This window comes from Chlorocebus sabaeus, chromosome 27 (genome assembly GCF_047675955.1).
Source record: "Chlorocebus sabaeus isolate Y175 chromosome 27, mChlSab1.0.hap1, whole genome shotgun sequence".
NCBI lineage: Eukaryota > Metazoa > Chordata > Mammalia > Primates > Cercopithecidae > Chlorocebus > Chlorocebus sabaeus.
Window position 1 is genome coordinate 2384177 of NC_132930.1, and position 27229 is coordinate 2411405.

At 40.6% G+C, this 27229-nt stretch overlaps 1 protein-coding gene across 1 annotated transcript in view; it reads right to left on the reverse strand.

The window, feature by feature from the left end:
- Positions 1–8683, reverse strand: part of NIPAL1 (NIPA like domain containing 1) — a 22195-nt gene extending 13512 nt beyond the window's left edge. Inside the window, exon 1 of the mRNA XM_008017466.3 lies at positions 8585–8683. Within this exon, the coding sequence (XP_008015657.3) occupies positions 8585–8630 (46 nt within the window). The 5' untranslated portion in view covers positions 8631–8683. The remainder of the gene's footprint in view (positions 1–8584) is intronic.
- Between the last annotated feature and the right edge of the window lie 18546 nt (positions 8684–27229).

Sequence of the window (27229 nt, forward strand, 5' to 3'; positions counted from 1 at the left end):
GTCAAATTGGCTTGCACAGATTTTTAAAAATGATTTTAAAGTGTTTAGCTGTCATCACTTAAAAATGAGCAATTTCACATGAAAGCCTGGATTCCCCCTATAAATTCGATCTGGCAACACTTGTGTCTTTGTTCTGGCGAATCAGCAACTTGATGGAGCAGTGAATAGCTGTTCAGACCTGGCTTGTGCTCAACAGTTCAACACAGCCTGTCACATCCCCTTCACTCTGCTTTATCAGCCTGGCTACTGGAAAGTAGGGCTTGTGGGGCCTGAATGTAGGGAGGAAGCATAGCACCCTCAGTCTAGAAATCACATTGCAAGAAATCTATTCGCTGGGTGTGGTAGCTCACACCTGTAATACGAGCATTTTGGGAGGCCAAGGTGGGATGATTGCTTGATCCCAGGAGTTTGAGACCAGCCTGGGCAACATAGTGAAATTCCATCTACATAAAAAAAAAAGAAAAATTAACCAGGCATGGTGGCGCATGTCTGTGGTCCTAGCTACTCGGGAGGCTGAGGCGGGAGGATTGCTTGAGCCCAGGAGGAGGAGGCTGCAGTGAGCTGCCATCACACCACTGCACTCCAGCCTAGGTAACAGAGCAAGACCCTGTCTCAAAAAAGAAAAAAAGAAAAAAGAAATTGGCTGGGCATTATGGCTGTAATCCCAGCACTTTGGGAGGCCAAGGTGGGTGGATCACTTGAGATCAGGAGTTCGAGACCAGCCTGGCCAACATGGTGAAACCTCATCTCTACTAAAAATACAAAAATTAGAGGGGCATGGGCATGGTGGTGCATGCCTGTAGTCCCAGCTACTCTGGAGGTGGAGGCAGGAGAATCACTTGAACCTGGGAGGCAGTTGCAGTGAGCTGAGATCGTGCCACTGCACTCCAGCCTGGGTGACAGAACGAGATTATCTCCAAAAAAAGAAGAAGAAGAAGAAGAAAGAAGAAGAAGGAGGAGGAGGAGGAGGGAAGAAGGAGGAAGAAGAATAAAGAAGAAAGAAAAAGAAAGAAGAAAGAAGAAGAGGAGGAAGAGGAAGAAGAAGAAGAAGAGGAAGAAGAGAAGAAGAAGAAGAAGAAGAGGAAGAAGAAGAAGAAGAAGAAGAAGAAGAAGAAGAAGAAGAAGAAGAAGAAGAAGAAGAGGAAGAAGAAGAAGAAGAAGAAGAAGAAGAAGAAGAAGAAGAAGAAGAAGAAGAAGAAGAAGAAGAAGAAGAAGAAGAAGAGGAGGAAGAAGAAGAAGAAGAAGAAGAAGAAGAAGAAGAAGAAGAAGAAGAAGAAGAAGAAGAAGAAGAAGAAGAAGAAGAAGAAGAAGAAGAAGAAGAAGAAGAAAAGAAGAAGAAGAAGAAATCTGTCTAACTATTTTGGTGGGGTGTGAGTCATTTGATGGGCATGAAGAATTATATATTTCAGAAAACGTTTTAAAAGTGAGTTTAGTTTTCTGTACCACTTTCCCTGATTTTTCAGGTCTGTTAATACACTGTCTCCTAAAGAAAATAGAATCTAATAAAAAATGAATTAAGTATCATTAGGTTTTTTAAAAAATGAGATTCAAAGAAGTATGTAAATCCCCTGAACCAAGTCCACTATTATAAATGTCTTGGAATTTTGAGGCTAAACACTAAAACACAAAATGAAAACAAAATGAAATGAAGTTTTACACTATGTAAGAAGTTTTTGTAATCTGTTCTCCACTCGAAAAGACACCAACAAGGTGACATTGTGACAAGATGTTCTGTCTTCCCATCCTTTTTCCTTTAAAAATGGCAAATTCTCCCATTATGAATTACCCTAAACAAAAGAGGGTAAAGGAAAATTAATCAGATACAATTTTGTAATTCAATTTTTAGAAAAGTTTTACATTTCAAAAATCTTAAGGCATATAAGCAACAAAAGGCTGTTTGATCAAATGATGTCTTAGCAACAAGACTTCCATAAGTGGACCTATGTACCTCTGGCAAAGCTTCATGAAGCCACCTGAATTTTACCACATGCAAAGTTAAGAAACACCCATGAAGTTCAGGTCTGGAAAATAATAAAATAATGGAATTCAAGGTTTTCATGACTATTATTTAATTTATTTCTGTAATTTGAAAATGACCCAACTTTGCTTCAGAAATCCAGAATAGTTGGACATGGTGTCCCACCTTTGTAATCCTAGCACTTAGGGAGGCAGAGGCTAGAGGTTTCCTTGAGCACCAGAGTTCAAGACCAGCCTGGGCAATATAGCGAGATCTCCACAAAAACAAACAAACAAAAAAACAAAACAAAGAAACAGAAATCCAGAATAAACTCAAAGTCAAAACTAAATATTCTAACTGCTGCAAATTTTCATTTCTTTTTTTTCTGAGACAGGGTCTCACTCTGTCACCCAGGCTGTAGTGCAGTGGTGCCATCACAGCTCATTGCAACCTTGACCTCCTGGGTTTAAATGATCCTCCCACCTCAGCCTCCCAAGTAGCTGGAACCACAGGCATGCACCACCATGCCCAGCTAATTTTTAAATTTTTTTTGTAGAGATGGGGTCTCACTACATTGGTCAGGCTGATGCTGCAAATTTTCAAGCAAGTTAGCCCTTAGCAATCTTGTTCCACACCATGTTTATCTCATTTAAGCCCCAAGAAGGGAAAGTGATTAAGTATATTTTTGTAAGAATTTTGATTACATTCATTCCTGAGAAAATATCGGACCTGACTTACCAGTGAATTCCATGACTGCATTCATGTCATTTACTATGCAGTTAACATAACCATTCCAAAACTTTGTCTCTGAAATCAGTGTGGGTGGATCTCATTCCAGTGAAACAATATTCCTTCTAAGTTGTTGACATAGCAAAATGTTTCTGACATTGTAGGGGGTGTGGGAGCAGAGGGTCATAAGGGAGATCAAATGATCACTGTTGCATTTTGCAAGTTCTCATTGTAACTGGCAGGCATGAATGCTCCAAGTTTTATGGCAGGAAAAATAATAAAAATCTTGTCTGGTTACTGACCTTAGGACTTAAATTGTTTTATGCTTTGGGAACATGTTAGAGAGAGAGCCTACGGCAGATATGACTGAAAGAGGAAAGAAAGGATGGGTTAGTGGATGTGGAGTGGCCTACGGGAGAAGGGGAGAGATGGGTAATGGAGGTTGTGTGGGCAGGGAATTTGGAGTGTTTTAAAGGAATCAAAGACATCTCAAGTCACAATTGGCTTATCAAGATTCAAGTAAGCACAGTAATTTTCCAGGGAGTTTAATGCAGACTTTATTCCACAGAAAGAGAACATCTACTACATTCATTATTTTTCATTTTTAATAAACACCATCAATAGTCCTCTAAAGTGACTATACCAAGGTATACTCTTGCTAGCCAAGAACATGTATTTCTTCTTTGATGTTATTTTTCTAAATAGAGAGTAATGAATATTTAGGAAATATATGTTATAAATATATATATATACACACCAATGTATCAAACAGCTAATTTAAGAAATAAAGCATCACCCCTCAGAGTTCATAACTATCCTGATTTTCTCTTTAACATTCTTTTGCTTATAAAAAAGATTTTCTCCATATATCTTGAAAATGTTTTTGCCTCTTTTTGCACCTATGAAAATGTAATGATAAAGACATCGTTCTTCGGTGACTTGTTTTCGAGATTCATCAAGACATGATGTATGTGGCTGTAGGATTTGTTTTTCCCCCACTGTTCTAGAGAATTCCACTGTATATCACACAATTAATTTTTCTATTTTATAGTTGGTTGATATTTAAGTAATCTACAGATCCTACAAACAGTACTCCTAATGTTCTTCTATTATGTTGAACTATATGAAATTGATAACTGAAAAATTTGAACCCTATGACAAGTAGTTTCATATAGATCAACCTAATATTTATCTTCTACGTACAGGTGTAATAGTTTACATACACACACCTTTAACATTTAAAAATGAAGATCTACCATCTATAATCATGGGCAAGTTGAGTAATGGCTCTTGGTTTCAGTTTCCCCATCTGTAAAATGAGGGACTTTGACTCAGTGATTCTAAAGTTTGATCATAATCTATGTTTGTTCTCAGAATTACTTACATACTGGTGCCTCATAAATGTTGCTGATGGACCAGTTCTAAACTCATAGACACTGACAGACGGGAGATAGTTTAAAGAAACTGATGCCAATATATTAAGTGACACTGGCCAAAGTTATGTAACTGCTAAAACCAGGGCCAAGTAACCCAAATCCCATCCAGCATTCTATTTCAGAAAAATAAAAACATAAAGTACAAGAAAAAGCCAGTTGAAATGTATTATTCATTTATATGAGGATGAAATGCTTTAAATAATTTGTCAAATATTTGCCTATAGAGAATAATAATATAAATAATAATTTAAATGGTCCAGTTTATTACATGGAATAGAAATCTGGTTTTAAGAAAGTCAATGATTGTATAAAACTACCTTTTTAATCACTGCAAGATATTTCCTGTTGGGGGTCTCACCATCTATTCTACTGTGATAGTTTGGATTATTATTCATTCAATATTCAGCCCCTTACCCTTCCCAATGTGGGCAAAGGTGCTTCACCTGATGTTGGGCTGAAAGTGATTTGGTGGCCAATGGGATGTCAGCAGAAGTGATATGAAGCTAGATTTCAAAAATGCTTATGTGGTTGGGTTTACTCATTTGCATCTCTGTAATTCCCTGAGGAGTTGCTCTCCCTTCAGCCTCAGCACTCAAATGAAGACACATGGAGCAGATCTGAGCTCATCCCACATGAAGGAGCCAAACCCAGGTGGACGTGTAGCCTGAAGCAGAGACACATAGGTGAGCCCCATCTAGGTCAGTCAACCTTCAGTTGACCTAGAAACCTAAGCAGGAATATGTGATATACCTGCCTATTCATATTAGCAAAGGAATGACTGAATGAAATCTCTTTATGTCTGGTACAATTTATTCTCCAAACACTAATCAGTGGGAAGTAGGTTGTATCACTCCCTGGCTTAATCCTCCCTGTCCCCTGTCATGGTTTTTCATCTTAACAAAATCTCAACTCCTCACTAACTTTGAACTTTAAAGCTTCTCATGCTCTGAAACTGCCTCATCTCTGACATCATATTGCATTACTCTCCCTCTCACCCCTCTCTGAAACACTAATCTTCTTTTCCTTCATTCAACAAATATGTATGGTGTACTACCTGTTGGGCATTTTCTAGAATCTGGAGACACAAAAATGAATACAACAATGTTCCCTCTCTCTTATATTCCAGTAGGGGGAGATAAGATTAACAAACAAATAACTATATGTATGTTAAGAGTGCCATGGCAAGTAGTAAAAGCAGCATCAAGGAATAGATTTTTTTAAAACAGGATTAAACAAAAGAGCCTCTCCGCTAAGTCTAAAAGCAGAAACCCTGAGGGGTTGAAGAAACTGTGGTCAGCCAGGTTACCTGGGGTGACAGAAAGGGAGATGGTATGAGATGTGGCTAAAGAGTAGGTGGGAGAAGGATCAGGTGAAATGAACCTTTAGACAAAGTAGGTCTGATCCTGTCATTCCTCCTTCCAAAACTCCACAAGGGCTTCCCTTCTCATTCAGAAAAAAATCCCAAATTCCCACTATAGTCTATAAGGCCCCGTGGAATCCTGTCTCCAGCTGTCTAATCTCATTCCCCACTATTGCCTTTGCTTCTGTTCCTTTCATAGAATAAGTTCCTTCTCAACTTAAACTTTTTAAAAAGCAGCCGTTTCTGAGCCTGTTACGGAGTGCTGGCTGGCATAGCTAGCTTCTTCTAAGTGAGAGGACTAAGCAACTCAGAGAGGCCTTCCCTGCCTTCCCAATCTAAAGGAACCTCTCACTTTCCATCATATGTTCCCAATCAAATAGACTTCCTCATACAGCTCAATTACAGTTTTATAACAACCTTCATACATGTTTGAATTTGTTTCTTTTAAAGATAATTTTGGATTAGAGACTCTTTTGAAGCATCTGTAGCTTTAAAAGTCAAAACCAATGTGGGGTGAGGGGTGGCTCACACCTGTAAACCCAGCACTTTGGGATGCCAAGGTGGGAGGATCACTTGAAGTTAGGAGTTCAAGACCAGCCTGGTCAATACAGTGAAACCCTTATTAAAAATACAAAAATTAGCTGGGTGTGGTGACATGTGCCTGTAGCCCCAGCTACCTGAGAGGCTGAGGCAGGAGAATTGCTTGAACCCAGAAGGTGGAGGTTGCAGTGAGCCGAAATTGCACCACTGCATTCCATCCTGGGCGACACAGTGGGACTCCTCCTCAAAAAAACAAAACAAAAACAAAAACAAAAACAAAAACAAAAAACAAAAAACAAAAAACAAAAAAAGTCAAAACCAAAGTATGAAATTAACTTTTTCTTCATGGAAGTTCAAGTGGAATGCTCTATCTTCAGATCTCATGACTGACACCTTGTCATTTGGGTCTCAGCTTGAATATCACTTTCTTAAGGGGCTTTCACTGAATACCCAATCTAAACATCCCAACACTCTTGATACATTACTGCTATTATAATGATCTTTCAAATTACTTTGTTTCTTGCATAGTAGCTGCCATCTGGACAGTAAGGTGCCTGAGAGCAGGAACCTAGTCCTAGAGTCTAGGACCAGACTTGCAGATCCCTTTATTCTAGTACCTATGCCACTGCTTGGCACATGGGACTCTTGTTATTTGAACAAACAAGTGAAATTTTGAGTCTTTGTTTACTCCATGTCAAGCTCTGAGTGGTATAGTTCATATGTAATCCCACCTGTACCTACTCTTCAGAACTGTAAACTGGAGGGATGATCCCCAATTTATAGACAATTTATAGACAGGCAAAAGGCTCAAAGAAGCTAAGTTACAGCTCAGACTGTCTGATGCCAAAGCCTAATCTCTTCCCACTACTAATAACGTGCATTCAGATTTCTAAGTCTTCCTCACCAGCTTTCCACACAATTAATTACTATGCGTAATCACAGGTATTAAGCTTGGAGCTTAAATGTTTCTTGTTGGAACTCAATGAACAAGCAAAGCAGGAAAAATATCCGGAAGCTCAAACACTTTAGTGGGTGTAATTCATATACCCTCCTTACTTACAGATCCTTGGGTAAACAAGGGTGGGTGTGTTAGTAACCGTCAGATTTGCTGGGTTAGAAATTATTTAGAAAAAGGGCACCCAACCTGACTGTCTAGGAAATAATTCTAGATTCAGCTGCCTTAAAAATTTTGTTTTTTAATAGTTTGTGAATTGTTCTCTTTCGGAGAAAAAATGGGACTAGGGAATAATTCTAGATCCAGCTGCCTTTAAATTTTTGTTTTTTAATAGTTTGTGAGTTGTTCAGGCGTTTTTGCTCTTTTTGAGAAAAAAGACTAGAAGATAATTCTAGATCCAGAGGCCTTAAAATTTTAGTTTTTTTTTGTTTTTTTTTTTTTTTTTAAATAGTTTGTGAATCATTCAGGCATTTTTCTCCTTTTTTTGATGTCTCTTCTCTTCCTTGCTGGCATGGTTTTGACGAGCTCACTTGTTAAAAAGGAATAAGCTGGAAAGTCAAGAGGACAGGAAACCAGGGAAGTTGCAAGCACCTTTGCACAGGTGTATATGTATATACATACATACATATATATGTAAGGGAACTATATATATGTGTGTGTATATATATAGTTCTTACCATGCCTTTCACTGCCTCCCCTCCCCTTTACTGCATTACCAGGTAAATTAAAAAGCTGCTTTTCCCTGGGTACAGTGAAAACCATCATTTCAATGTATCTACATCCTTCCAGTCGCTCCCCCTACCCCCTTCCTTACTTTTATCGGGGCCTTCGGTATGGAGACTGCAGAAAGCCCGCCAGTGTTGCGAACACCTGGCGAAGGGCAAGGAGCCTCGGCCAGAGATTTCACAGGGCTCAGGCGGGAAGCAGTGAGAAGAGCCTGCAAACGAGTGCTCCCAGTTCCCGGTTTCCTCTCCAGTACGGCTCTCGCCTTAAGCAGCCAAAGAATGACTGCACAGCGAGTCAGACAGGCTCGTGGGTTTGGAGACCTTTTCATCTCCAAGGAAGAGGAGAGATGTGGACGGCCCAGACTTGCCCAGCGCCCACCCCCGCGGCCCCAGGCTCTCCTCTCGCTGTACTAGATGCCCGGGAGTCAGAGGAGGGCGCAGCGCAGAACTCCCACGGGCCCCCCAGGCAGACACGCCCTCTGCCCACCGGGTGACGTCGGCCCCAGACTTTGGAAGCCAGCCTGAGTCAGAGGAAACGTCCTTCTCCGAGGGACTCGGGATTCTTCCCATAGCATCCTGAGTTTCCCAGTTCCACACGCAGCACGCGGTAATTTACACGGGTCGGCCTCGCGAATCGAGTGGGAATCTCATCTGCCTTATTCCACTCAGGTTCTCCAGCACAGCCCGAATCGCCTAGGCAGCCCTAAGTAAGTGTTGAACGCCTGGCTGGACGGCCGACTGACCGAATGAATGAATGAGTGAACGACTACGTTCAGAGTCGGTACATCCCCCCTTTCCAGTCTCCGCAAGTATCCGGGGACCGCCCACCCGGTCTCTTGGCCACCCAGCTGCTAGGTCCCTCGGCCCAGGGCAGACACAAACCTTCTTGGCAGGGCTCTCCAGGCGGCAGCCTCACCTGTGCCCCCATGGCCCCGGGAGGGGGCTTCCGGAACGCGGGCGCTGGCTCCTCACCTGGGCCTCTCCTCCACACTCACCCGCGGCGGACCGGGCTGCGGCGTCTAGGAATGGAGCGCCCTGACCCCGCCCCCAGAGCAGCCTCCGCCAATGGGCATGGCCAGGCGGGGCCTCAGCGCCAGCCGCGCCCCGGGGCCTGGGGCTTGCTGCGAATTCTCAGGGGCCCCACAGGCCTGGGGGCGGCCCGTGATAACTAGTGTATCTGGCAGGAGTAGCAGCTGCCCCTTGGCGCGGCTGCTGGAGCCGCGAACTAGAGAAACACAGACACGCCTCTTAGAGCAACGGCGTCTCTCGGAGCGTGGAGCCCGCCAAGGTAACTCCGGGAATTGAGTGGAGTGGAGGCTACGCTGAGGCCTCCTTCTGGCTCCTCTCTGGTCGAAAAGTCTCCCCGGCTAGACAGAGCCCTGCTGCTTGTGGAAGCCTTCAGATGTTAGTTGCTTTGCACCGAAGCTGCTGACCTCTGGGGTTCTGCGCGGATTGCCAGGCTCAAGTTTATTTTGGGGGCTGTAGAGCAGACTTTGCCCTTCTGTGCTGTTATCAGCTTCTGTCGCTGTCCGTCCACGCCCGCTATATCCATCCACTCCCCATTCCGTCTCCAGCAGGCAACTCCCGCTACCCTGCCCCATTTTCTGGGTCATAGAGATATTTGAAAGAAACCTTTAAGGGAAAAGCAATGCCCAAACTGGAAAGACCTATTCCCACAAATTATTAATAACTAATGTTTATGATATCCTTGTTATACCATACATATGTAGGCACATTATGTATTAAATCTCACAGCAATCTATTAACGCTCAGTTTACAGATGAGGGATTAGAGGCAAAGAGTGAGGTTAAGTAACCAAATCAAGGTTGGAAGACTTGACAGCAGGTATTTATGCAACAAAGAGTGAGCGGGGCTGCGGGGTAGCTCACGCCTGTAATCACAGCACTTTGGGAGGCCAAGGCGAGTGGCTCTCTTGAGTCCAGAAGTTCGAGACTAACCTGGGCATCATGGTGAAACCCTGTCTCTACAAAAATTAGCCAGGTGTGGTGGTGTACTTCTGTAGTACCAGCTACTCAGGAGGCTGAGGTGGGAGGACGGATGGCTTGAGCCCAGGAGGTGGAGGCTGCAGTGAGACATGATCGAACCACTGCACTCCAGTCTGGGCAACAGAGACCCTGTCTCAAGAAAAAAAAGGCGGGGGTTGGGGTGGCGGTGAACAATTTGGACTCAAACCCTCACCAGGGAGAACTGGGGTGCCTTTGTGCTCTGGCATTTTAACACCGAGGAAAACATTCTCATGTACTCAGGTAGCCTTTGTTCTAGGTAGGCATGAACAGTGCTATTAATTTTATTACCTAAGAGTTTCATAGCAGAGGCCTCAATCTTGTTTTTCTTGTTCTTAGGCTGATGAGAGAAGAGCTAAGAACAAATTAGTCAACATACCAATCCAAGGCATCCACTTTTATAATACACGTGGATGACTTTGCAGAGAAGGAACACCATGGAGAGTGGAATAGGTGAAAGTTGACAACGAGGGAGATTTATGCCAATTTTCTATAACAAGCCTTAAAACTTAGACTTCTATTTAAACGTTTTCTTTGGATTTCCAACTTAAAATTTTGTCTTTATCAAAGATTGGTAATGATGGTAAACGTGATCTAAGGTGCTTATTTTTTATTTAACAAACACTTGGATAGCATTTACTATGTGGCAAGCACTATTCTAAACTCTTTGTAAATATTTACTTTGTAAATCTTCATGAAAATCCTGTAAGGTCGATACTGTTACCCTCACTTTACAGCTGAGGAAATGGAGCCACACAAAGATTAAGTAACTGGCCTATGCACACATAGCCAGTAAGTGTGGAACTGAGATGCTAACCAAGGAAGTTGGGCTTCAAGTATGTGCTCTTAACTCATTTGGTAATTGGACATTAAAAAATAAAACTAAAACAGACTTTAAAAAATGTATCTTTATTTAATTCCAGTTGCATATTAAGGTCTATTTTAAGTAAGAGGTAATTTTGTTGTAGTTCTTGCTTTTCAATTCTGAAAATAAAGAGAAAAACATTCAGAAAAAAATATTTAAACTTATTTAAGACCACTGTTTTTCCAGTTTAAATGTTGCCTAGCAGAAATTTAAAATGTGTATTTTCCTTCATTGACAATTTCTAGATGACTTTGGAGATTACCGTTATAGTACCACACACTGTCTTTAATGACATAAATTTGGAGGATATTTATTCCCTCCCAAAAGCATGTTGTTTGTTTAACTAAAAGAAGAACATTAGAAAAATCTCCAACTAACCTATTCTTTGATTCTAGGAAAATTCCTCTTCTGACTCAAAAATTAGAATGCGATAATAAATGAGACCCTCTAAAATGCCAACTTCTGTTTTATTGGTCTTTGTGCTAGGACACTTAGACCCGGGGGTAATGGTCAAAATAAATAATGATCAGTAGAGCCTTAGGGCCTCAAGGGACAAGGCCACAGGTCTTTCCAGCTTGGGGAGGTCTGGGAGGGTTCCTGCTGTGTCAAGGTTAACCCCTGAGTTGCTACATTGTTGGGAGGTCTGTGGTTTCTGTGGCTAAGAATAAGATGACTAGGCAAGAGGGGTGGTAGCTGGGGAGTAGAAACCACCTTTGCAAAAATTGTATCACTGAGAAAATTTTAACAGTAAGCTGAGCTAATTCATCCTCCATCTTGCCTTTCCCTTAATTATTGCCGGGTTATTGGGCTGTGAAAGGAAAATAAATCTTGGAGCCCCCAAATCACTAAGCTAAAGGGAAAAGTGAAGCTTGGAATGGCTTAGGGCCAACCTGCCTCCCATTCTGTTCAAACTCACACCTCTGCTCACTGACATAAATGCATATCTGACTGCCTCCTTTAGGAGGCAACTCAACTAGCCTTAGTCAGAAACTCAAAAAAAGGCAACCATTTGTCTCTTATCTACTTATGACCTAGAAAGCCCCATCCCTGGTTCCAGTATTCCTGCCTTTGCTTTGAGTTGTCCTGCCTTTCCAGACAGAACCAATGTTCATCTTGCATGTGTTGATTGATGTCTCATATGTCCCTAGAATGTATAAAACCCAACTGCGCTCTGATCACCTTGGGCACATGTCGTCAGGACCTCCTGAGGCTGTGTCACGGGGTTGCATCCTCAACGTTGGCAAAATAAACTGTAAATTAACTGAGACCTGTCTCGAATTTTTGGGGTTCAAATTTTGGTAACCACAGAGGGATTCTGAGTGGAGATGTCCCTGACCTTTGACAAATCTCCTATCAGTGCTTGGTACCAGCATGAGCTAATTTTATGACTCAAACCAATAGGACAATTTGCTGAAGTCTGAGAGCATCCCCTCCAGAGAATCCCTGATTTCCCCGAATTTGGTCAAGATCTAAATTTTATTTTGCTCTACAACTCCTCTTTTTTGGAGTTTTACTTGCTTCCATCAAGAAAGACACATTTCCTGTTTCTATGACGTTGGAAGGCAGGTGACTCCTTTATGGAGTTTGGCTCACTTCCAACAGGGAAGAGGAGTAGTTTTTTTTTTTTTTTGGTATTTTTTTTTAAATTTATTTTTTGTTATTGTTGTTTTCCTGCTTCTTGAATGGTAGAGAGCAGTCTATAGCCTGAGACTTGTCCCTAGGTAAGTAACTGAATTGGGGTTTGTCTTGGTTAAAGTTAAGATTAACAACCAACTGGTCTTAATTTCTCGTTACCATTAGAGCACTCAGTGATCATAAAAATTGTGCCATTATTTGTTTTGCTTAATTGTTTTTTTTTTGTTGTTGTTTGTTTCTGTTTTTTATTGTTGTTTTGGTCTTTTTCCCATTGGGTTTGATCAACTCTATCCAACTTGATCAAATCCAAAGGAAAGTTCCAAATTATGGGGAGGAAGGCCTGAGAAGTGGCTAAATTCTTAAAAAAAAAAAAAAAGGTGATGTGGAGGGGAGGAAAAAGGAAAAAAAAAGAGGAAAGATTTTTGATTTTGACTACTAAAGGGACTTTATTTACATAAAGCCACCTTTTTGTTAGCCAGGCCAAACTGAAAGCAATGGCTGTCCTCCCACACTACTAAGGTCCCACCTGATAGCTAAGGTTGTGCCTTTTTTCTTTGTTTCCTACCAAAACAGCCCTGGGTTTGGTTCCTAAATCAAGCCCGTTCTGGTTTGATACTTGGTACTTCTGAAATAGCAGCAATTTGTCCTAGCTGACATATAGTGAGGACTAAACTGATTTTTTTATCTTGCCCAAATTCCTGTTTAAAGTGTCTGCGGAGTCATGTCCTACAAATCATAAATTCTCATCATAAGGGTTTTATTTAAGCCTATATATTGTGATTTATTTTCCAACCTGACTCTGACATTACATTTTGAGACACGGAAGAAAAGCAAAATTATTTTACCCTAAAACACGTTTCTTTGCCGTATCTTGAAATGGCCCTGCAAAGCGGTTCTTTGTAGGGGAGAATTTGCATCTTTAAAGAATCTCTGTTAACATAGCTAGATCTCTTTCTTCCAGATCCTCCCGATCCTAAAGCGATTAACTAAGATCTGAATAGGAAACATTTGTCATCTATTGTCTCTAAGGGCCGCCACTGTTAAGACTTCAAAAGAACTTTGGTCTCTGCAATCTTTATCTTAATCCAAACATTCCCTTTCTATGAATCCCGTGTCTTTAGGCAAACTCAACCAATTATCAACCAGAAAATGTTTAAATTGGCCTACAGCCTGGAAGCCCCCCCATACCCACCTAGTTTTGAGTTGTCCCACCTTTCTGGACCAAACCAATGTATTTCTTAAATGTATTTAATTGATGTCTCATGCTTCTCTAAAACGTGTAAAACCAAGCCGCGCCCTGACCACCTTGGGCACATGTTCTCAGGACCTCCTGTGGGCTGTGTCATGGGCCATAATCACTCATATTTGGCTCAGAATAAATCTCTTCAAATATTTTAGAGTTCAACTCTTTTCACTGACAACAGTAATGAGATTTAAAAAGATTTTTTTTCAAAAAAGGAACTCAATGGTTAAAAGTCAGCTTAATCAAAAAGCTAACATCCAAGATGTGTGTGTGTGTATGTGTGCATGTGTGCATGTTTGTATTTAAAAGGCCTTCATGTTTTGTTTGTTTTTTCTTTCCTGTCCCAGGACCTTGTCTTTTTTTTTTTTTTTTTTTAGTAAACTTATTATTTTTTTCTTCTTAGTTGACGGAATTCTGTTTTTTCCATTAATAGCTATTGCAACCAAGGCTACTCTGGGGTTTCTAAGTAAGAGTGTAGTTTAGACACTTAGAAATGCCTTTGTTTTTAAAGTGCACTGTAAAAGCATCATGTGGTCTAACCTTAAAATAATTATCTTGTTGGAGACCCAGGATTCAGTGTGGGCTCTGCCCAGAGCTTAGAGATCCAGTTAAACAATAAAAAATCCCTATTTAAATAAAATAGGTCTCCTTATACAATCCTGTGATAGATTTCTGTAATTTTATGTTTGATTTGGCATGCATTGTCAATCTCCCTGTAGCATTGTAAAGGTAAACTGAGGCTGGAGCCGAACTGGGAACGAAGTCACAAGGCAAATGGCAGTGAGAATAGCCTTTATTAGGACTCGCAGGTGAGGTTCCTCGGTCCAAAGGTGTGGGCCGAGGAAGTTGCGCTGAGGGAGGAGGGTAGGGGCTTTTTATGGCCTGAGAGGTAGGGAAGCTGGTTGTACAAACAGGGCCTGGGGGTCTTGAAACTACTAGGGCAGGAGTCAAGTAAGGATCATGAGGAAGGGGTCTGTGGAAACTGTTAACCGAAACTGCTGTTTACCAACTTCTGGAATGCAGGTGAGCTGCAGGTCATGGGGAAGTGTGGTTGCCCAGCCGGAACCTCTGACGAATGCAAGTCTGCGGATGTATTCAAAGAGGAAGGGACGTCTCGAACAAAGGGCCTGCTATGCCGGGTGGCACCGCCATGTCGGGTCTGGATCCCTGCCTAACAAGCACCACCAGACTTTTTCTCTCTATACCTTAGGATGTAAATTTTGCTATTTGATTTTCACCTGCATTGTTTCATTTAATATTGAAATTTATGGCTATTTAGCTGACAACTGCCTAGTGTTGTGAAACAGGTTATCAAAAATCTGAAAGTCTAAGATAGAAAAAAAAAGGTCTTTATGAATCTATAAGATGTACTTCTATCGGCATGCCTACTATGTCTATGTATTTATGTGTTGAGTACACAATGTTTCACTACTGAAAATATATAAAAGAGCTCTAATTAATTGGCTTAAAGAAAAACAGAAGCACTTAAATCAAATACTTTATCAAAAAAAGGAAAGACTAGTAGAATGCTTTTTCTTTTTCTTTTTTTTTTTTTTTTGAGATGGAGTTTCACTCCTGTCACCCAGGCTAGAGTGCAATGGCATGATCTCGGCTCAATGCAACCTCTGTCTCTTGGGTTTAAGCAATTCTCCTGCCTCAGCCCCCCATGTAGTTGGCATTACAGGCATACACCACCACACCTGGCTAATTTTTGTATTTTAGTAGAGATTGGGTTTTGTCATGTTGGTCAGGGTGGTCTTGAACCCCTGACCTCAGGTGATCTGCCCACCTCGGCCTCCCAAAGTGCTGGGACTACAGCATGAGCCACTGTGTGTGACTGTTCAATGCTTTTTCAAGTTTACATGACTTAAGTAAAATCTTTTTTTTTTTTGAGACAGAGTCTGGCTCTGTCGCCCAGGCTGGAATGCAGTGGCATGATACCAGCTCACTGCAACCTCTGCTTCCTGGGTTCAAGTGATTCACCTGCCTCAGCTTCTGAGTAGCTGGGATTACAGGTGCGCACCACCACACCCAGTTAATTTTTCATAGTTTTAATAGAGACGGGGTTTCACCATGTTAGCTAAGCTGTTCTTGATCTCCTGACCTCATGATCTGCCCACCTAGGCCTCCCAAAGTGCTGGGATTACAGGCATGAGCCACCGCACCCAGCTGTAAAATCTTTAATAAATAAGCTAGCTTTAAAATTATTGATAAAGTAATATTAGAAATGTCTTAAGAATTGCCAGCATACATTTTTGTTTGCATTTATTAATCAAGCAATTTCATACTTATCCCTGCCAAATACTATAAGGTGTCAAAATTTGGCATAGGGGTTACAAACCTATAAACCCAGCCCAAGATTGCTTTCATAACCTTTAATACATAAGACATTGCTATTGGTTTAATGAAAATAGCCATATCTTGAATTATTTAGTAAAATTACCATAACTTCTAATATTGTGGCATTAGGCAGTCTAATCCACAGGCAGCAAGGAAATTTGTTTGGGGGAAAGGACTATTACTGTCTTTGTTTCAAAGTTAAACTATAAATTAAATTCCTTCTAAAGTTCGGGAATGAACGAGGACAGTTTGGAGGTTAGAAGCAAGATGGAGTCAGTTAGGTCATGTCTTTTTCACTGTCTCAGAATTTTGCAAAGGTGAGTTTCATGACTTTAAATGATGACTATCACAGTTTTCATAAATAATGTAGGTAAATGAATAAAATAAAATAGATAGATGTAATGGGATAAACACTTGTAGACAAAACTTGTCATAATTTAGAATCTAAAGTTATACTAAACTATTTCATTATTTAGGTATTTTCCGATAAAAATATATTGTAGGAAAACATTCTTTATAAAAAAAAAGTGTCCTTTCAAAAAAGGCGGACAATTTTTTTCTAATTCAAAGCTTCAAGGTTATGTATAAAATAAGGTAGAAGGAACCAGGAAATAAGAGAGATGTAAAGAAACTTATAAAAATGAAGAGGTATATTTTGGTAAGAAAGCTTAAAGAAAAATAATTTTATATGAGAAAGAATCTTACATGGTAAATTTAGACCTAGAATAAATGACTGATTGTTTAAGAAAGAGGGATATTCAGGACAAACCGGAAAGTCCAACATGTCATGAATGGTCTGGGTAAGTCACAATGAAAGAATTTATTTAAAAAATCCAAAAACTTTTGTATGATCAAGTTGTCTGTAGTTAAAGGGAAATTATAATGGTCTTTCCAGAGACTGGGTTTGATGTAAAAAAAACCAAAAACATTTATATAGTAAAGAATTGATTAGAAAAATAAAAGTTCCTTAAGGTGTTGATTTACTCTTAATAAATTATAAGAGATTTTATTTATATCTTAACCTAAAGTTAAACTTTTATTGCATCTTGCCATTTTTGGTTTTCTCTCCCCTTTTAAAAGGAGTGAAATAATAATGCTGTCTTTCAACTCATATAAGTTTTTGTTTCCTCAAGTTCTGTTTGTTGTGGCCTGATGCTGACAATATTTTCTTAAAGATCTAAAGGAAATGTTTTCTTCCAACATAATGTTCTGTACACTGCAGAAGGTCTTTTCTTTTGCCTTTTGGTAACTGGCCTAACAGATTTTAGGTTTTATAAAAATAATTCCTATGGCATTATTATTAAGTTTTGGTTTGCTTAGGAAAAAAACTGAGATTAAAAAATTATTTTTAACTAAGGTTATTACATCCATGTATCTTTCTGTACGTGCTTTTAAAGTACTTGTGACATTAAGTTACAAGGCTTTGACTCCTGGGTCTAAAAAGGACACCAAGTCCTGCTAAATCTTAAAACACCAACAGCAATTAAAGCCTCATCTTTAGGCTCCCTTGATTGGCATCAGAACATGCCAATCAAAATAAGCTGGATTCCTGAGACACAGGGTCAGAAATTAAAGCCATTCAACTCCTCAAAGTCCAGGGACTATTGTGGAAGAGGTGGGCATGTGAGATTGTAAGGGCCAATTTTAAGAGATAAAATAAGTTCAGTTTCTCTCTAAATTAAACATTAATGTCAAAGACACACTTATTCAAGACCAGCATATGGGCCCCTGTGTCAAATTAACAAGACTTAGTTGAGGCATTAACCAACTCCTTAATAAAGGTTATGAAGGTTATAAAAGGCTTATGGAAGTTAAATTTTATGATCAATGTTAAAATTTTATAGATTGTTTATAAAATTTTGAAAAACAAAATTAATTGGCTTCATGCTGTTTTTATTAGAGCTAATTGTTTAGAAAATTAAGTGTCCTCTCTCAAAGAATGAAGGTTTTAACTTTTTTTTTTTTTCTTTTTGAGATGGAGTCTCGCTCTGTCGCCTAGGTTGGAGTGCAGTAACCGGATCTCAGCTCACTGCAAGCTCCGCCTCCCAGGTTTATGCCATTCTCCTGCCTCAGCCTCCCGAGTAGCTGGGACTGCAGGTGCCCACCACCTCGCCCGGCTAGTTTTTTGTATTTTTTTAGTAGAGATGGGGTTTCACCGTGTAGGCCAGGATGGTCTCGATCTCCTGACCTCGTGATCCGCCCATCTCAGCCTCCCAAAGTGCTGGGATTACAGGCTTGAGCCACCATGCCTGGCCCACTTTTTTTTTTAAACCTTGAGTTATCACTCTGGTTAAATGAATGACTTATTTTATAATAACCTATAATCCTATTTTGTGATATCAAGTGTTTTAAACCTTTGATATTTGACAGACTTTCCAAAATCAAATTATAAATTATATCTTTTTTTGGCTGGGCATGGTGGCTCACACCCGTAATTCAAGCATTTTGGGAGGCCAAGGAGGGAGGATCATTTGAGGTCAAGAGTTTGAGACCAGCCTGGCCAACATGGTGAAACTCTGTCTCTACCAAAAAATACAAAAATTAACTGGGCATGGTGGCACACGCCTGTAATCACAACCACTGGGGAGGCTGAGGCAGGTGAATTACTTGAACCCGGGAGATGGAGGTTGCAGTGAGCTGAGATCATGCCACTGCACTCCAGCCTGGGTGACAGAGTGAGACTCTGTCTCAAAAAAAATTTATGTATTTTTTTGAACTAATTAATCCTTTAAGATATTCTTAATAGGTTCCCTAAAGTCAAAAAATGAAATATTTGGTTATTTGGTATAAAAATTATAAAGGAAACACTGTCAAATAAGAAATGGTGTTTGGTTTTCTTTGGGCTGTATTTGTATAAAAATGTTATTGGTATGTATTCTAAAATTATAGAAAACTTCTATAATTCTGATATGACTTAGTGTATATTATCAGTAATAAATATAATTGTTATGTCAAATTATTGTGTGCAACAGAGGTAACAAATTTCCTTGTCAATTGTGTCTTTGACTATGGCTGCCCTAAATCTTTTTGTCATCCACGCACAATTATTGTCTTTTTTGTTTCTCTTTAGAAGGTGGTTTTTTTTTTTTTTTTTTTTTTTTTTTTTTTTGAGATGGAGTCTCGCTGTGTCACCCGGGCTGGAGTGCAGTGGCCGGATCTCAGCTCACTGCAAGCTCCGCCTCCCGGGTTTACGCCATTCTCCGGCCTCAGCCTCCCAGTAGCTGGGACTACAGGCGCCCACCACCTCGCCCGGCTAGTTTTTTGTATTTTTTAGTAGAGACGGGGTTTCACCATGTTAGCCAGGATGATCTCGATCCCCTGACCTCGTGATCCGCCCGTCTCGGCCTCCCAAAGTGCTGGGATTACATAGAAGGTGGTTTTATAAAACTCTAACAGGTGCTCTTGAATGCAGGTTTCTGATAACTTTGGAGATTGTGACATCAGAATAGATGAAAAACTTCCAGGACTCATGGAGAGATGAAATATTCATGAATATCAAGCAGAACAGGAATTAACTGCATGGACTAAACTAATAGAAGTCTGAAGTAATCTGTCTAACTTTTTGCTTAAAGTAGTGCTGATCCTTTTGTTTTTCAAAGCCAAGAAAACGTTTAAGCTATTTACAGCTTTTAGCAATTGAGTAAGTATACTCCTATGAATAAAATTTGGAGCGTATTTCTCTCTTGGTACCTGATTTCTACAGAATTTGGAAACTATTTGTGAGTATTCTTAACTTATAACAATATAGTTATTTGTGTAGATGCAATAAGAATCTGTTTTCATTTGTAACAGGACACAATTGGAGAAACTAGTTATTTTAACAAGGCTCTTTACTGGGATCGTGTGCTTTGCTTTAAGGAATCAAACTTGACTTATGGAATCAATACAAGCCCCTCAGGAAGACTGACCTCATACCTTTGTCTACACAGTCCCTGTACAGGATTCCTGACCTATGGTGAGTAAAGAACGTCACTTTCTGACAGGTTCAGGAGCCCCAGGTTTATCTTGGAACCTCAAGAGGAAAAGAATTCACCCAACTCATAGGTATTTGATGGTACAAATCCATGACTGGGCTTGACTTTAAAAAAGTCTTCCCGGCCGGGCGCGGTGGCTCAAGCCTGTAATCCCAGCACTTTGGGAGGCCGAGACGGGTGGATCACGAGGTCAGGAGATCGAGACCATCCTGGCTAACACGATGAAACCCCGTCTCTACTAAAAAAATACAAAAAACTAGCCGGGCGATGTGGCGGACGCCTGTAGTCCCAGCTACTCGGGAGGCTGAGGTGGGAGAATGGCGCGAACCCGGGAGGCGGAGCTTGCAGTGAGCTGAGATCCGGCCACTGCACTCCAGCCTGGGCGACAGAGCGAGACTCCGTCTCAAAAAAAAAAAAAAAAAAAAAAAAAAAAAAAAAAAAAAAAAAAAAAAAAAAGTCTTCCCTGAGATTTCTTCTATGGAATAAATTTCCATCAAAGCCCATTTAAAAGCCTGTGGGAAAAAAACTATTCTTGTTGCACTGTAAACAACTAATCAGGCCAGGTATAATAAAGCAAGTCAGGGTAGGTGTTCTGGCTCACACCTGTAATCCCAACACTTTGGAAGGCTGAGGTGGATGCATCATGAGTTCAGGAGTTCGAGACCAGCCTGGCCAAGATGGTGAAACCCCATCTCTACTAAAAATACAAAAATTAGCCAGGCTCGGTGGCATGTGCCTGTAATCCCAGCTACTTGGGAGGCTGAGGCAGGATAATTGCTTGAACCTGGGAGGCAGAGGTTGCAGTGAGCTGAGATCATACCACTGTACTCCATCCTGGCAACAAGAACAGGACTCCATCTCAGAAAATAAAATAAATAAATAAATAAATAAATAAATAAATAATAAAAAATAAAGCAAATCAGTCCTGCCATGATTTGTCTTCAGTAAAAATGAGAAACTGGAGAGAAAAAATTATATTTCAAGAAGTATAGTATACTTGTTCTTAGATTCCAGTCTTGCCTAATGGTTTTTCAATTTTTATTATTTTCTACAGTTTGTACTGAATTCTAATTTTTCTTTTTTTTTTCTTTTTTTTTTTAATATACTTTAAGTTCTAGGGTACATGTGCATAACGTGCAGGTTTGTTACATATGTATACTTGTGCCATGTTGGTGTGCTGCACCCATCAACTCGTTAGCACCCATCAACTCGTCATTTACATCAACTATAACTCCCAATACCATCCCTCCCCCGTACCCCCTCCCCATAATAGGCCCCGGTGTGTGATATTCCCCTTCCTGTGTCCAGGTGTTCTCATTGTTCAGTTCCCACCTATGAGTGAGAACATGCGGTGTTTGGTTTTCTGTTCTTGTGATAGTTTGCTGAGAATGATGGTTTCCAGCTTCATCCATGTCCCTACAAAGGACACAAACTCATCCTTTTTTATGGCTGCATAGTATTCCATGGTGTACATGTACCACATTTTCTTAATCTAGTCTGTCACTGTTGGACATTTGAGTTGATTTCAAGTCTTTGCTATTGTGAATAGTGCCGCAATAAACATACGTGTGCATGTGTCTTTATAGCAGCATGATTTATAATCCTTTGGGTATATGCCCAGTAATGGGATGGCTGGGTCATATGGTATTTCTAGTTCTAGATCCTTCAGGTATCACCCTACTGTTTTTGACAGTGGTTGAACTAGTTTACAATCCCACCAACAGTGTAAAAGTGTTCCTATTTCTGCACATCCTCTCCAGCACCTGTTGTTTCCTGACTTTTTAATGATTGCCATTCTAACTGGTGTGAGATGGTATCTCATTGTGGTTTTGATTTGCATTTCTCTGATGGCCAGTGATGATGAGCATTTTTTCATGTGTCTGTTGGCTGTATGCATGTCTTCTTTTGTGAAATATCTGTTCATATCCTTTGCCTGATATAATGAGTTAGGGAGGATTCCCTCTTTTTCTGTTGATTGGAATAGTTTCAGAAGGAATGGTACCAGCTCCTCCTTCTACCTCTGGTAGAATTCAACTGTGAATCCGTCTGGTCCTGGACTTTTTTTGGTTGGTAGGCTATTAATTATTGCCTCAATTTCAGAGCCTGCTATTGATCTATTCAGGGATTCAACTTCTTCCTAGTTTAGTCTTGGGAGAGTGTAAGTGTCCAGGAAATTATCCATTTCTTCTAGGTTTTCTATTTATTTGCATAGAAGTGTTTATAGTATTCTCTGATGATAGTTTGTATTTCTGTGGGGTCGGTAGTGATATCCATCCCCTCCATCATTTTTTATTGCGTCTATTTGATTCTTCTCTCTTTTCTTCTTTATTAGTTTTGCTAGTGGTCTATCAATTTTGTTGATCTTTTCAAAAAACCAGCTCCTGGATTCATTGATTTTTTGGAGGATTTTTTGTGTCTCTATCTCCTTCAGTTCTGCTCTGATCTTAGTTATTTCTTGCCTTCTGCTAGCTTTTGAATGTGTTTGCTGTGGCTTCTCTAGTTCTTTTAATTGTGATGTTAGGGTGTCAATTTTAGATCTTTCCTGCTTTCTCTTGTGGGCATTTAGTGCTTTAAATTTCCCTCTACACACTGCTTTAAATGTGTCCCGGAGATTCTGGTATGTTGTATCTTTGTTCTCATTGGTTTCAAAGAACATCTTTATTTCTGCTTTCATTTCGTTATGTACCCAGTAGTCATTCAGGAGCAGGTTGTTCAGTTTCCATGTAGTTGAGCGATTTTGATTGAGTTTCTTAGTCCTGAGTTCTAGTTTGATTGCACCGTGGTCTGAGAGACAGTTTGTAATAATTTCTGTTCTTGTACATTTGCCGAGGAGTGCTTTACTTCCAATTATGTGGTCAATTTTGGAATAAGTGTGATGTGGTGCTGAGAAGAATGTATATTCTGTTGATTTGGGGTAGAGAGTTCTGTAGATGTCTATTAGGTCCACTTGGTGCAGAGTTAAGTTCAATTCCTGGATATCCTTGTTAACTTTCTGTCTCGTTGATCTGTCTAATGTTGACAGTGGGGTGTTAAAGTCTCCCATTATTATTGTATGGGAGTCTAAGTGTCTTTGTAAGTCTCTAAGGACTTACTTTATGAATCTGGGTGCTCCTGTATTGGGTGCATATATATTTAGGATAGTTAGCTCTTCCTGTTGAATTGATCCCTTTACCATTATGTAATGGCCTTCTTTGTCTCTTTTGATCTTTGTTGGTTTAAAGTCTGTTTTATCAGAGACTAGGATTGCAACCCCTGCTTTTTTTTTGTTCTCCATTTTCTTGGGAGATCTTCCTCCATCCCTTTATTTTGAGCCTCTGTGTATCTCTGCACGTGAGATGGGTCTCCTGAATACAGCAAACTGATGGGTCTTGACTCTTTATCCAATTTGCCAGTCTGTGTCTTTTAATGGGACCATTTAGTCCATTTACGTTTATTGTTAATATTGTTATGTGTGAACTTGATCCTGTCATTGTGATATTAGCTGGTTATTTTGCTCATTAGTTGATGCAGTTTCTTCCTACCATCGATGGTCTTTACATTTTGGCATGTTTTTGCAATGGCTGGTACCGGTTGTTCCTTTCCATGTTTAGTGCTGCCTTCAGGGTCTCTTGTAGGGCAGGCCTGGTGGTGACAAAATCTCTAAGCATTTGCTTCTCTGTAAAGGCTTTTATTTCTCCTTCACTTATGAAACTTAGTTTGGCTGGATATGAAATTCTGAGTTGAAAATTCTTTTCTTTAAGAATGTTGAATATTGGCCCCCACTCTCTTCTGGCTTGTAGAGTTTCTGCCGAGAGATCTGCTGTTAGTCTGATGGGCTTCCCTTTGTGTGTAACCTGACCTTTCTCTCTGACTGCCCTTAACATTTTTTCCTTCATTTCAACTTCGGTGAATCTGACAATTATGTGTCTTGGAGTTGCTCTTCTCAAGGAGTATCTTTGTGGCATTCTCTGTATTTCCTGAATTTGAATGTTGGCCTGCCTTACTAGGTTGGGGAAGTTCTCCTGGATGATATCCTACAGAGTGTTTTCCAACTTGGTTCCATTTTCCCTGTCACTTTCAGGCACCCCAATCAGACATAGATTTGGTCTTTTCACATAATCCCATATTTCTTGAAGGCTTTGTTCATTTCTTTTTCCTCTTTTTTCTTTAGACTTCTCTTCTTGCTTCATTTCATTTATTTGATTCTCAATCACTGATACTCTTTCTTCCATTTGATCAAGTCGGTTACTGAAGCTTGTACATTTGTCACATATTTCTTGTGTCATGGTTTTTATCTGTCAGTTCGTTTATGGCCTTCTCTGCATTGATTATTCTAGTTATCCATTCTTCCATTCTTTTTCCAATATTTTTAGTTTCTTTGCACTGGGTACGTAATTCCTTCTTTAGCTCTGAGAAGTTTGATGGACTGAAGACTTCTTCTCTCAACTGGTCAAAGTCATTCTCCATCCAGCTTTGATCTATTGCTGGCAATGAGCTGCATTCCTTTGGAGGGTGAGATGTGCTCTGATTTTTTGAATTTCCAGCTTTTCTGCCCTGCTTTTCCCCCATCTTTGTGGTTTTATCTGCCTTTGGTCTTTGATGATGGTGAGGTAGTGATGGGGTTTTGGTGTGGGTGTCCTTTCTGTTTGTTAGTTTTCCTTCTAATTGTCAGGACCCTCAGCTGTAGGTCTTTTGGAGATTACTTGAGGTCCACTCCAGACCCTATTTGCCTGGGTATCAGCAGCCGAGGCTGCAGAAGATAGAATATTGCTGAACAGCGAGTGTTCCTGTCTGATTCTTGCTCTGGAAGCTTCGTCTCAGGGGCGTACCCCACTGTGTGAAGTGTGGGCTGTCGGTCTGCACCTAGTTGAGGATGTCTCTCAGTTAGGGTACTCAGGGGTCAGGGACCCATTTGAGCAGGCAGTCTGTCCGTTCTCAGATCTCAACCTTGGTGTTGGGAGATCCACTGCTGTCTTCAAAGCTGTCAGACAGGGTCATTTGCATCTGCAGAGGTTTCTGCTGCTTTTTGTTTAGCTGTGCGCTGTCCCCAGAGGTGGAGTCTACAGAGACAGGCAGGCCTCCTTGAGCTGCTGTGGGCTCCACCCAGTTGGAGCTTCCCAGAGGCTTTGTTTACCTACTTAAGCCTCAGCAATGGTGGGTGCCCCTCCCCCAGCCTTGCTGCTGCTGTGCACTTAGATCGCAGACTACTGTGCTAGCAATGAGGGAGGCTCCGTGGGTGTGGGACCCTCCTGGCCAGGTATGGGATATAATCTTCTAGTGTGCTGTTTGCTAAGACCCTTGGTAAAGCGCAGTATTAGGGTGGGAGTTACCCAATTTTCCAGGTGTTGTGTGTCTCAGTTCCCCTGGCTAGGAAAAGGGATTCCCTTCCCCCTTGCACTTCCCAGGTGAGGCGATGCCTTGCCCTGCTTCAGCTCTCGCTGGTTGGGCTGCACCAGCTGACCAGCACTGATTATCTGGCACTCCCCAGTGAAATGAACCCAGTACCTCAGTTGAAAATGCAGAAATCACCCATCTTCTGTGTCACTGGTGCTGGGAGCTGGAGACTGGAGCTGTTCCTTTTCGGCCATGTTGCTCCGTTCCCTTCTCTAATTTTTCTTGACTGCAAGCCTTCAAAATAATGCTTTCAGTTTCTTTTCCTTCTTTTCCCCTCCTATTTATCCTAATTTGGAGTCACTGAAAGCTAAGCTGTGCCTTCATAAAACCCTGTGAACAGAAGCTAGACAACTTAAACTTCAGAAGAAAATAACAACAACCTATTTACATACATAAGCCACTTTCTACCTATCTATTGATGTTTGTACTTCAGAGTAATGTGACCTATATGCATTTTCCAGGATTGTTCCTTTGTTCTTGTTTTTTTCCCTTCCTCCCCCTATTTTCTCTTTATAGGATACGAGACTTCACAACCTGCTAAAAATGAGCCTTCATAAATAACTCAGGACCTACTCATCTAGGAATAAACCATCCTAGCCATGAGAGATCAGACAAAACCTCAGACCGGAGACTCATTTTCTTCTAAAATGCTTTCTCCAAATGATTTTTTAAAAGAAAATGTGGGAAAATGTGAAAGGAAAATAAATCTTGGGGTTCCCAAATCACTAAGCTAAAGAAAAAAGTTAAGTTGGTAACTGCTTAGGGCCAACCTGCCTCCCATTCTATTCAAAGTCACCCCTCTGCTTACTGGGATAAATGTATATCCGATTGCCTCTTTTGGAGAGGTTAATCAGAAACTCAAGACTGCAACCATTTGTCTCTTACCTACTTATGACCTGGAAGCCTCCTCGCTGCTTCCAGTCTTCCTGCTTTTGCTTTGAGTTGTCCTGCCTTTCCAGACAGATCCAGTGTTCATCTTGCATGTGTTGATTGATGTCTCATGTGTCCCTAGAATGTATAAAACCCACTTGTGCTCTGACCACCTTGGGCACATGTCGTCAGGACCTCCTGAGGCTGTGTCATGGGGTTGTGTTCTCAACCTTGGCAAAATAAACTTTTTAAATTAACTGAGACATGTCTCAGATTTTCAGGGTTCACAGGGCCAAGCTAACTTTAGAAGATATTTAGGCTATAGTTTAAATGATAATAAATCTTATCCTAAAATTCATTCACTTTTGTAAAGCTAATGGGAGGCCATCAGTCTGCGGGGATGAGGGGAGCCTGAGTCCTGCTAAGGTGCAGACATAAACCATTGCCAGCCATTATTCCAGAGGTTATAAGATATGCAGCTTCCCCAATTACTCCTGCAAATAACATCAATATTGTAGAACCTAACACTGGCTTTTGAGATATCTTTTTGGGATTTTTAAAAAATTTTTATTTATTTTTATTTATTTTTTTGCATGTCTGACACCCACGACTCCACCTGGACCAGCCAACCCAGCTCATGTGGTCCCACCCAGAAGCAATTCAGCCCACAGAAGGACAGCTTTGACTCCTTACTATTTCATCTCCACCCCAATCAATCAACAGCAAGCACCTATTACCTGGTCACCCCCTCCTTCCCCGCTTTGAAAAACCCCTGACCTAAGATCTTTGGAGGAGATCATTTGAGTACAAACTCCATTTCCCATGTGGCATGACTAGCCTTGTGTCTATTAAACTTTCTCTACTACAATGTTGTGGTCTGTCTTTATGTAGCATGTAGGAAGAACTCCTCGGGCAGTTACAAAGTGGGGCTTGAGGCAGTTTGCAGAAATGTTGCAGTCCAGCCTAGTACTGTACCTAGCCTACACTTGGTAATTTTTTTCTCAATCAGTCTGGTTAGGAGGTTATGAATCTTTACAAGAACTAGCTCTTACCTTTATTGATTTTCTTTATCCATTTTTCAATTTTCATTGATATCTACTTTTATTTTTATTACATCCTTCGTTCTACTTGGAGTTTAATTTGCTATCCTTTTTCCAGTTTCCAAGGTGAAAGTTTAGACTTTGATTTTAAACCTTTATTCTC